Source organism: Agrilus planipennis, unplaced genomic scaffold (assembly GCF_000699045.2).
Source record: "Agrilus planipennis isolate EAB-ADULT unplaced genomic scaffold, Apla_2.0 scaffold17, whole genome shotgun sequence".
Lineage (NCBI taxonomy): Eukaryota > Metazoa > Arthropoda > Insecta > Coleoptera > Buprestidae > Agrilus > Agrilus planipennis.
In genome coordinates this window covers 974782-987042 of record NW_020439021.1, presented here as the reverse complement: position 1 = coordinate 987042, position 12261 = coordinate 974782, and the positions used below count along the sequence as shown (strand labels likewise).

General features: G+C 33.5%; 1 protein-coding gene across 1 annotated transcript in view; it reads right to left on the bottom strand.

Annotated features, from left to right (window-relative positions):
- The window catches only part of LOC108744314, a 105063-nt gene that overhangs the window by 30864 nt on the left and 61938 nt on the right, over positions 1–12261 (bottom strand). The window contains exon 3 of the mRNA XM_018480020.1: positions 3836–4068. Within this exon, the coding sequence (XP_018335522.1) occupies positions 3836–4068 (233 nt within the window). The remainder of the gene's footprint in view (positions 1–3835; positions 4069–12261) is intronic.

The window sequence follows — 12261 nt, the reverse complement described above, 5'->3', positions numbered from 1 at the left end:
CACAGTCTCTGTATGAGAGACTCGAACGATAAAATTGTTAATTCAGAGATTCGAGTCTCTCACAGAGAGACTGAATGAATAAAACTGAAAAATTGAGAGACTCGAGTCTCTCGTAGAAAGACTGGGATCTCTGAAATATGTTGAATTTAGAAAAATTTAACCATGTCTGTCGAGACACCACTTACTGAGAGATTCCAGTCTCTCGTTCAGAGATTCGAGTCTCTCGTTCAGAGACTGGATACGAAATGAGGATCTCTCTATGAGCGACTCGAATCTCTCGTTCAGAGACGCTAAACAGTTTTTTTGACAGTCTCTCGACAGTCTCTCTCAGCGACACCAGAGAGACTCGATGAGAGACGGAGACTCGAATCTCGCTTTCAGAGACTCTGAGAGACTAAACATTTTTATCTCATTACCATTATAAGGTCGTCAGTCCTAAGACTTGTTGGACACGCACCTCCACTATTTCCTATCCTGAGCTAATCTTCGTATTTTCTTAAAACTAAAAACGATAAAATTATACATCTAATAGAAGCTGATATTTTATTAACCCTGTTCTTTTTCATAATTTAGTTCCAGTAATTCGATCGAGAAGGAAATATAAGTGTTTGGAGTACCTACATGTTCAGCAATATCTTAAAAAATGTAATACTTAAAAATTTCCAAATTATTTTTCGTTGGTTCTGTATTACTGAACCTATCAAATATCCAATATTTTGGCTTTAAATAATAATCGCCATTATTTTTCTTGTATTCTTAAGGTAGAAAACTTTCCATCTATCTTTGAATTGTCGATTCTTGCCGCAAATAAATTGGAATATATTACACAGGTAAGCGAAATTTTTAAGTTGATAGCATGTATAGGGTTCCTCAAAAACTCGTTAAACAACTTCTGAAGAAACTAGTATACAATGACGTAATGTTTATAAACTTGCTGTCCTTACAGAGAAAACCGATCCTTTGAAGCAACCGCTTAAGAAAAAGAAGCCCCTTGAACGTTTGAATACAAACACGGACTCTAGGTATTCAGTTAATTACTTACTTACCGGAATAATGAGTCGCCCTTAAAGACATAATGGAAGATCTTAAAAATTCCTCTGTTATTATAAAATTTAGTTGAGTGAAAAGTAGGTTTTGCATTAACGTTACCGTGTCGAGTAAAGAAAAGGTAAAAAGAAGAAGAAAAGAAACGGAAGCGATGGGATAGAATAAAAGCGGCTTGAGACAGGCAAGTCATGTAAACCGCACAAAACGGCCCAGTTTGTGTGGATGGCTTCTTTGAATCGCGCTCGGGCTGTTTCAAATGTAAAAAGAGTTCGCTGGTGACACGTTCCTTTACTTTTATTACAGAAATTACAGCTCAACAGTGTTGTTTTCATTTAAGCTTCGTAGATTATTTATCCCGGTCGGACAGCTTAAATAGCCTATATTAAGTAGCCTACTTTACGAAGATTGAACTACCAGATGTATTCGCAATAAATTTCGCTGTATACTTTCGGTTTTGTATTGTAAATCTGAATTCCAGTCGCAACATAGAACAAAACAGTAACCACTAACTGTTATTAATGTGAAATTTTGCCTCTCAAGAATGTAAATTACTTCTATTATGAGGTGCTGGTATGTAGTTTAGTAGTTGAGGAGCACGGGGTAGTTAGAGTCAGTGGGGAATTATATTAGTTAGTCTATTTAGTAGACAAGTTGCTTTTTGTATGTAACAACTTTCCCTTTTAGTATTTCAACTTATTAGAGTTTGACTCTACAATTATTTCGGTAATAATAAAAAGACACTTGGAAAGTTTTACTAAATTTTATTACGAACCAGATGTACATTTCGCTTTCTAGGGCATCTTCAGGAGTATTTTTATTATTACTTATTATGAGTTTACTCACCATGAGTTTCCGGCTAATTATTTTCATAATTATTTCCACTTATAAGGCGTTACATAAGTATATATATCTTTAAGTAAGTGTCTTTGTTTTTTAATTCCTAAGAATGCTNGACTCTGAGGGACTAAACATTTTTATCTCATTACCATTATAAGGTCGTCAGTCCTAAGACTTGTTGGACACGCACCTCCACTATTTCCTATCCTGAGCTAATCTTCGTATTTTCTTAAAACTAAAAACGATAAAATTATACATCTAATAGAAGCTGATATTTTATTAACCCTGTTCTTTTTCATAATTTAGTTCCAGTAATTCGATCGAGAAGGAAATATAAGTGTTTGGAGTACCTACATGTTCAGCAATATCTTAAAAAATGTAATACTTAAAAATTTCCAAATTATTTTTCGTTGGTTCTGTATTACTGAACCTATCAAATATCCAATATTTTGGCTTTAAATAATAATCGCCATTATTTTTCTTGTATTCTTAAGGTAGAAAACTTTCCATCTATCTTTGAATTGTCGATTCTTGCCGCAAATAAATTGGAATATATTACACAGGTAAGCGAAATTTTTAAGTTGATAGCATGTATAGGGTTCCTCAAAAACTCGTTAAACAACTTCTGAAGAAACTGAGAAACAAAATATCATGCTATTTTAGTCTAAAAGGAAAGAAGCTGGCGAAACAAAGCTCCTCAAGTGGCAAAGCAAACCACTTAAGGATTTTCGTTTCCTCAACTAATGGAAAAATGGAATCCTTTTTCAATTCACGCTGCAACAAAAATAAAGCTTGTCATGGTTGTATTTTCTTTAAAAACACACCCTTTCAGTGACATTTAAAAAGGATTTAAGACCTAATCCGAAAACTTCAGCAGCTAAGTTTATGAGAAATTTTGAAAAAGTCAATTAAAAATGAAAAATAAATTTTACCAAGAAATAATTTCATGATTCATTATAATGCTTTACACTGTAATGGTAAATTATATCTACCCTTCGAAACAAACGAATATTTTTATTCAACACAGATTTCGCACATTTTCTAATCCTCCCTTATCATTTACATCAGTTCGTTACAAACCCTACATTACAAATAAATTTTAGGGTGCTGTTCCATATTAAACATTTGCGATGAGACAAGAATTTTAAATCATTTGAATGTAAAGTAATTATTTTTGTTTTTATCCGCAAAATAATTAAGTGGTATCTTTGCCTTAATGGAATTATACATTTATAATAAACAACCGCTATCATATCATCAAATTAAATAAAGTGTACCTACTGTGTTACAAAACAAAAAAAAAAACTTTTAAGACTAGTTGTGTCTCAAGAAAATAGTAAATGCTTATTGTTTAATAGACTCACTCAAACCCAAACTCACGTAAATTTTCATCATCTTCCAGTTTTAGCAAGTTGAACGAAAGTGAAGATAATCTACCTAAATTACCGACTTACTCTATCCCAGCATCAGTATACATTTTTTATTTAATTTAAAAAGTTTATTTCATTAATAAACTGTAAGGGTACACAACTTACTTTCAACGATCTTCTGGAAAATTTTGTTTAAATTAACATTTAAGCTGTTTACTTTGCTTACCGTCTTTAAAATCGTTATTGTTTACGTTTGAATTCGAATGCAGGAAATACTTAGATAAAATAATAATTCGTTCATTAATCTTCCACGTTACCGCTTGGTTCTTAAATTAATTATAAAGGAAAATTTCCAAGGAGGAAGCTACCCTTTAACCTGCGCTGTCGTTTTTCCACAAGAATTATTGACAGTAAAATTCGAACCCATTGCGTGCCATAAATTAGGAATGAGATACGAGGGAAGGTGGGGTAGTGACGCGTCAAATCGACGTTTGGCGTCGTTCGCGTGGAATCAGTTTCCGACGTCGGAAGGGATGACGCCGGCGTCGCCGTCGTGTCGCTTTTGATTTTGTCCTACTGACCTGAAAACGGTGGTGGGCCGTCGTAGTGGCATGTTCGGCAGAGCGACTAAGGTAGGATGCAGTGGCGCGGCGGCTAAAGCTGCCCAAAGATCTGGGCGGCGTAAAGCTGTAGCCGATGCTTCGTTTGCTAGGAGGGTGTATGTATGCCAGTGGGCCTGCAAAAGCAGGCCGCGCAACGCTTGGACTAGTTCACGACCCTCTGGGGTCAGTTGAACCTCCAGGAAACTCGACTCCTGCAACAAAACATTTCGGAGTCATACACAACCAATGCAAAATGGTTTATAAGGGTGAATTCCATTGCAATAAATGCTTTTAGTAGAAAAGCTGATGGCTTGAGACTGTTAAAGAGATTTAAATTAAAAACTTTTAATCTGTTTCACAAAATATAGTGTAAACCCTATATAACGACACTTGAGGGACTGAACATTTTTCGGCATTATAAATAGTGGTCGTTAAATGGAGAGAAATGAAAGATATTATTTTACTATTCTATAATAATATGCATTTACTAATATAGTACACATTTTGCACACGAACATTATTATTCACACATTGTGTATAGCCTGTTATCTTCGTCTGACGTTTTTTGCTGCTCCAATATTCTAATTGAATTTTGTTACGTATCTTACTCATATCTTGAGATACTGCTGGATCAACTTGATTATATAAATTGTATTTTTTTAATAGTTTCGCTGCATCAAGTGCTTGTTTGATGCTTGGTGGAGGGACAGGATCGTCTTCTTCAACAACGTACACAGCTGCAGTTCTTATCTATTTCGGCAACTTAGAAAGTACTGCTTAATGATTTATAATGCCGCATTGTTGTCGTNAACTAATACCAGTCAATTTGGGAAATAAATGGTATCATCACTATATTGTTTGGTAGAACAGATTCTTCTGCAGATGATAATAATTGTTTGTATTCTACTGACAAAATAAAAATAGATAATATACATATACAGTGTATTTTCTTTGTTGTTGAGTTTATGTTCTCGTTAAATTTGAAAGATATATGATTGCAATGTTTCAAAAGAAAATAACACAAACGTCTGCATTCAAAATGACCCGCATGTATTACAAATCGATTTCTTCAACGTCTAGAGTCTAGAGAATTCATGTGTCTGTAATAGAAATTGAACTAAAATGAGGTTGTAAAAATCAAAATCCAACCAAGTGCAAGCATTCATTCACACATCAAGGTTTTCTTACTGTAAAAAGTAACTTTTTTACCAGTAAATACTTTTTTAATAAGATTTGATATTAAACCTAGTCAAAATTAATAACAGTAAGAAGCAATATATCATCATTATACTTTTCTTGGGATTATCTTTAATAATAAAAAGATCTAGATCAGGGGTTAATCTTCCACGCTATTTTAAAATCCTTAAATTAAACGCTAATTTGGGCTTACATTCCTAATGATAAATATCAATTAACGACTGCCATCTAAGGAAGTTTCTGATAACAAATTTTACATAATACACCTTAATACCTACGTATACGTATATTATTTTTAAAACTACGTGTTAATTTCGCCATCAAAAGTCAATGAAATTGTGCTTGGTATGTTATGATTTTATAAAATGCAAATCGCATATTACATAGTTGTCAAAGAGATTTAGACGCGTGATTGCCTGCAATAAGTCGAAGAGGTGTTATCTCGTACGTACGAGATACAGAAATATTGGATTATGCAAATTGGCATAGATAGGAATCGGCGTCTCCAAAAGAAAAACAATAATTTTTATGTTTAAAAGGAACCATGTTCTTTTTTAACTTTACGAAACACGAAATTTGTAAGGATAAAGAATAACATTTACAATATTGTACATTTGGGACAATTCCCCCTATCTATAATAAAAATAAGCACATTTAATGTCGAACTTTCGTTCAGGAGAATTGCTTCAGTCATAAAGCAGAAAAAAATTTTGAAGTTACATTTCCGATATTTCGGCAAAATGTAGATAAATGAATGCTATTTATATTCTATAAACATTCACATGTTCTATTTTCATTTCAGAAATAGATTGGTTTTCGGATATATAGGTAATATATTTTTCTGGAGTCGTATAAGTAAAATTTTCATTATACTTATTTTATGTGACAAAAATTGACACTAAAACTTCGAGTTCTTTCATATCTTTTGAAAAACGTTCCATTTTATTATGGTAATAAATGAGGCAAAAATAATGGTTCAAACCTTTCTTTTTATGTTGAAGGAAAACATTTGGAATGGCCCCTTGTCATTATGATGCTGCCATGTGGTAACAAAAAATTGTATTTCTTTGTTCTATTTATACTGCTTCTGGCTAAACGGCACAGGCTTAGGATAAAGGCGGATGTAATGGAAGTGTGATTTTAGAAGGTTTTTCTTTTAAGATTTTCCTGTTCTTTCTCTTCTAAAATCAGGAATGAAATACATTAAAGTTTAAGCTTTAATAGGGAATTAAAAAACATCACTTCTTTATAAGGTTCTACATCAGAAAAAGATTTGTTAATCGAAATCAATAAATATTGGTTTTCATAAAAAATTCACGTCTTCCTATACGAGGGTGGATTGATAAGTTTCCGGCCTAACCAAGAGATGACGCCACTAGGCCTACCTTGAGGTGACATTCTATAGTACCATCCTTTGATAGCTTGTAGCTATAGTTTCAGCCCGATCTCCTTGCTAGTGTAGGTTTGACAGCACGCTGAACAAGACGCCTCTGTGGTTTTCGTAAAAATGGAAAAGCAGGAAAATCGTGCTGTCATCAAATACTTTTATTTGAAGGGGTTAACGCCGAAGGAAATTAAAAAAGAGATGGACTCAACACTGGGGACATCCTCCCCGTCATATTCAACCGTTAAGCAGTGGGTTTCCGAGTTTAAAAAGGGTCGTGTGAGCACCTCTGATGGGCCTCGCTCAGGACGCCCCGTTGAGGTCACAACTCCAGATATGATCGAAAAAATTCATCAAATAGTGCTGGGAGACCGCAGATTGAAAGTGCGTGAGATAGCTGAGACCTGTAAGATGTCATATGAACGTGTGCAACATATTTTGCACCAACATTTGCATATGGAAAAGCTCTGTGCAAGATGGGTGCCGCGTTTGCTAACAGTCGACCAAAAATTGATTCGAAAAAACATTTCTACCGCAAATTTGTCATTGTATAAGCGTAATCCAAGCGAATTTTTGCGTCGATTCGTAACCGTTGACGAAACGTGGGTCCACCACTACACTCCTGAAACCAAAGAACAGTCTAAACAGTGGATTGGACCAGGGGAACCAACTCCAAAGAAGGCAAAAACAATTTTTTCGGCGAACAAGGTTATGGCTACTGTTTTTTGGGATGCAAGAGGTATTATATACATTGATTACCTTGCAAAGGGTAATACTATCACTGGTCAATACTACGCAGACTTATTGCAACGTTTGAGCCACGAGGTGAAAATTAAACGACCTCATCTGGCGAAGAAAAAAATCTTGTTTCATCACGATAACGCACCAGCGCACACGTCAATCGTTGCGACGGCTAAAATCAACGATCTAAAGTTTGAATTGATGCCGCACCCTCCTTACTCTCCAGACCTAGCCCCGAGTGACTATTTTCTGTTCCCTAATCTCAAAAAATGGCTTGGCGGTAAGAGATTTGCGGACAATGAAGAAGTAATCGAAGCTGTAAATGGTTATTTTGAGGAGCTTGACGAATCAGTCTATAGAGATGGCATTAATAGACTGGAACACCGCTATGAGAAATGTATCAGCCTTGGAGGAGATTATGTTGAGAAATAAAAAAAAAAAATTTTTAAAAACCTTGTTTTTCTTGGTCAGGCCGGAAACTTATCAATCCACCCTCGTATTTATCAATCTAGTTGTTAAAATTACGATTAGCATGACGATTAGCATGAGCTATTAATCTTCTCAATTAAGTAACACATTTTCTTGGTTTTCATTTTTCTGTCTTTCTATCATTACTTGCATGAGTTATTTGGTGAAATAGAGGAGAACAATACGCTCTTAGAATATGTTTGCAAAATCAATAATGACATTAGCAACACTGGCAGGGTAAAAGCGATAAGCTTTAAATTTAAACGACGTGGCTTTTTTATAATTCTCGTTTAAAAAATGTTGGCAACACGCTCTGCGGACGAACAAAAGTTGTAAAGCTTCAACCATGAAATTATATTACAAAACTTTAAACTTTATTGAATTCCTGGCAGTTATCGGTTATTTTAAAACCCCCTTATGTCATCATTGTTCTGAAATTGAAATGAAAAACTAATACCAATCAATTTAGGAAATAAATGGCATCATCACTATATTGTTTGGTAGAACAGATTCTTCTGCAGATGATAATAATTGTTTGTATTCTACTGACAAAATAAAAATAGATAATATACATATACAGNTCATCATTGTTCTGAAATTGAAATGAAAAACTAATACCAGTCAATTTGGGAAATAAATGGTATCATCACTATATTGTTTGGTAGAACAGATTCTTCTGCAGATGATAATAATTGTTTGTATTCTACTGACAAAATAAAAATAGATAATATACATATACAGTGTATTTTCTTTGTTGTTGAGTTTATGTTCTCGTTAAATTTGAAAGATATATGATTGCAATGTTTCAAAAGAAAATAACACAAACGTCTGCATTCAAAATGACCCGCATGTATTACAAATCGATTTCTTCAACGTCTAGAGTCTAGAGAATTCATGTGTCTGTAATAGAAATTGAACTAAAATGAGGTTGTAAAAATCAAAATCCAACCAAGTGCAAGCATTCATTCACACATCAAGGTTTTCTTACTGTAAAAAGTAACTTTTTTACCAGTAAATACTTTTTTAATAAGATTTGATATTAAACCTAGTCAAAATTAATAACAGTAAGAAGCAATATATCATCATTATACTTTTCTTGGGATTATCTTTAATAATAAAAAGATCTAGATCAGGGGTTAATCTTCCACGCTATTTTAAAATCCTTAAATTAAACGCTAATTTGGGCTTACATTCCTAATGATAAATATCAATTAACGACTGCCATCTAAGGAAGTTTCTGATAACAAATTTTACATAATACACCTTAATACCTACGTATACGTATATTATTTTTAAAACTACGTGTTAATTTCGCCATCAAAAGTCAATGAAATTGTGCTTGGTATGTTATGATTTTATAAAATGCAAATCGCATATTACATAGTTGTCAAAGAGATTTAGACGCGTGATTGCCTGCAATAAGTCGAAGAGGTGTTATCTCGTACGTACGTATTATAAATAGCCGGAATTCTAAATTCAAATAGTTATACATACCATTTGCATACCTTATTCTAATCCGTATATTTTGTCGAAACAAGAGGGTTGGTTTCGCGATAAGCGTTTGCCAGGTGTCTGTGACAAACAATGCAAATTAAATTCCTTTTTGGCTCTATTCCTGGACTGGGAAAGCCAGAACGATTACGGGAAACTTTCTCGGAAATTCCTACCAATCCAAAAGGAAGAAAGGCTCCTGTTACCTATACAGTTAACCGTCACTCATTCATGTTACAATTTAAAATTGATTTTTCATTGAAGAAAAGATTTTCAGTATCTATTATTTGTATTTTTAGGAGAGTTCTTCTTTTTTCTTTGAGCTTTTAGGTGCAAATTATTGTTCTCTCAAAATATAATTTCCAATTTTTATGAGGTAAATTGAATTCTTTCGTCTAAAACTTTAAAAAAGTGCTTTTAAATTGGAGCAATAACTAAAAACGATTATTAGGTCTGTATTAGCATCGAAGACGTTTATTGAAAAACTTTTAAGAGTATTAATTAAAAACTGTTGAATAATATAAAATCAGAAGTTTCACGAAGTTCGAAAATGAATTCCTAATATAAGTCTTTTATTTCAGTATTAAAAATTAATGCAAGTTTAAAAAAATCAGAGGACATTTACGTTTGATGGTACAAATTAGTTACAATACTTCTCAGCGTAAAATCATGGTTGAGGTAAAATCTTATCCGATTATTATTAATTTATTGTTCTATGATTATCCTATTTATTTTTTATGATTCGACTACCATTGTGTTTCTAAAGTTATTTTTGGTTATAATTGGATATCTAGATGCTATACGTTTGCCACTTGAAAATTATCATTTCACTTCTATAGGTTATCGTAAACTGTAATCAGTGGGCCAAAGGGTATTGGTAAACGTTAAATAAATTAAAGAAATTATAGTTGAAGATATGTCGGAAATCAGTGCAGGAAGGAAGACATTAGTCATCGAAACCAGTTCAGGAATCGCTGATTAAATTCGATTTAAATTCCTAAGGTATCTTGCTTCGTCTTGAAGTTTTCGTACTCCAAACACGAATTCAATTTAATTTTGCGATTAATTTCACTGTTATGTGGCTTTACTTGTGCCTTCGAAAATGAAATCCTTATATGCAGACTCATTTCTGGTTGACGCATCCAACTGAATACACATTCAAAATATTTCTCATTTTTCCACAATGTAAATGAAAATTAAAAACAAAAAAGATAAAACAGAAAGATGGATTAAGATTAAGTTGCAATGATGCTTGAAATCACAACACATAGGGCAAATGCACAAAACGTTGAAAGAGAGAATAATTGAAGATACTAAAAACCATAATCAAATTAAACTGTATATATCGTCACAAACCACATAGGTAATAGAAAATGCAAAATCTAAAATCGTATTTATTTAAATTGCAACAAAATGGAAATAATAAATAGCATTGAAGTTATCACTTGTTAAACAGAATTTTAAGCACTCTGCAAGGTGAAACAATATTGCAAAGCTGTGTCTTTTCAATTATGCTTGCAAAATAAGTTTACAATCGTTACAGAAATTAACTTTCATCACATAAAGACCTAGATAATACTATTTTAGATTTAGATTAAGCCTGCAATTCTACGAACGTGCATACGTACAATCCTTTATTGGTTGTATTTTGGTAAAGTAGACGGATTGAACCGGTAAATCAATTTAACAAATCTGTTTTCTATCGATATATCTGCTAGATATATTGGAAGCAAGGAGAAGTCGACAAGATAAGATCTAAATTAATTACGGTACGAGCAGATCAAGGACGAAGCAAGGGGCAAATTGCAAAGGGTGCTCTCCCTCTTATCACCACTCGAGGTTAATTGAACAGTCCACATCTATCTTTAGATGCTTATACGAAATAGAGACGTGCATGCATTTCATTTTAAATTTAATGTAAATAATTGCATCGTAAAACAAGGAAGTGTGTGTCATTAAAAATGAGTTTTTAATACCTAATCCTGCTGTTATATGTTGGTCAAACTGTCAGAGCTATTAGAAAACGTATTACTGAACGCATAAACAAGCGATCAACAAACGTATGGTCGCTATCGACGAAACCGAATTCGTCGAGATCTAACAAGAACTCAAGATAATTCGTTGGTCTGATACTGATTTAGTCACTTAATAGAAGTAGAACTAAGTGTAACAAATAAAACATGCATCGCATACACTCTACTGTTGAAAGGTTTACAATCAAAAGACAGTTAGGGGAAGAGGAATAATTGATATTAAAAATCTACAAAATTACAAACAGGTAATTAATAGCGATCATATCTGCGTAATTTCAACCTCTGTTATATCAGTATACGTTAATGATGCAGATTTTAATCTTGAGGACAAAATTATGAAAGAAAAATTCGAAATTGAAATGTGGAAATTAAAAGTGCTTCATGGAAAATACTCGAACCAACAACAGCACGAATATATAGATAAAAAAGCTTCCAATATGTGGTTAATGAAAGGAAATGTATTTTCAGAAGCTGAGGGATTCATGACAGCGATTCAGGACAAAATAGGCAAGAAGAAGGTACTGTTAGCTCTATAAAATTTAAGAACAGAAAATTGGCTTCCATATCGTATCCCAAACGATGTGAGTGAGGTTCTTCGGCAATAAACCATCTTCACTTGCTCAAAGTTAACCAGTGACAATTGAGAAGACCGGGAAAACAATAAAACTTCCTAGAGATTTGCATTTTGAGGGTGCTGCTGCAACATATCTTCAGCGTTAGAGGGGAGTCCCTACTACTGAACAGGGGAATAAATAATTCATATACACTTCGTTTACTTTCTGTAGCGATGTGACCTTCAGTTTGATCGGCGCAAAGTAGAAAAGAACAGCACTAGGCCAGAAAAGGAAGGAGACAACTCTCGGCCAAACTCTTAACCGGTGAGGAGCGTATAATCCGTACAGTACTACACGGAAAAAATGACCATTTTATCCACAACAATTGCATTGCTCAAATGTGCTGTTATTGGTACCAATTACTACTGAAAATATCAACGAGATGTTTATTTATATTTGAAGACATATTAAAGACTTTAACGCTTGTTTTCGACTCGCACTACTATTCATGATTGAACAAAACTTTTGGCAGGTACT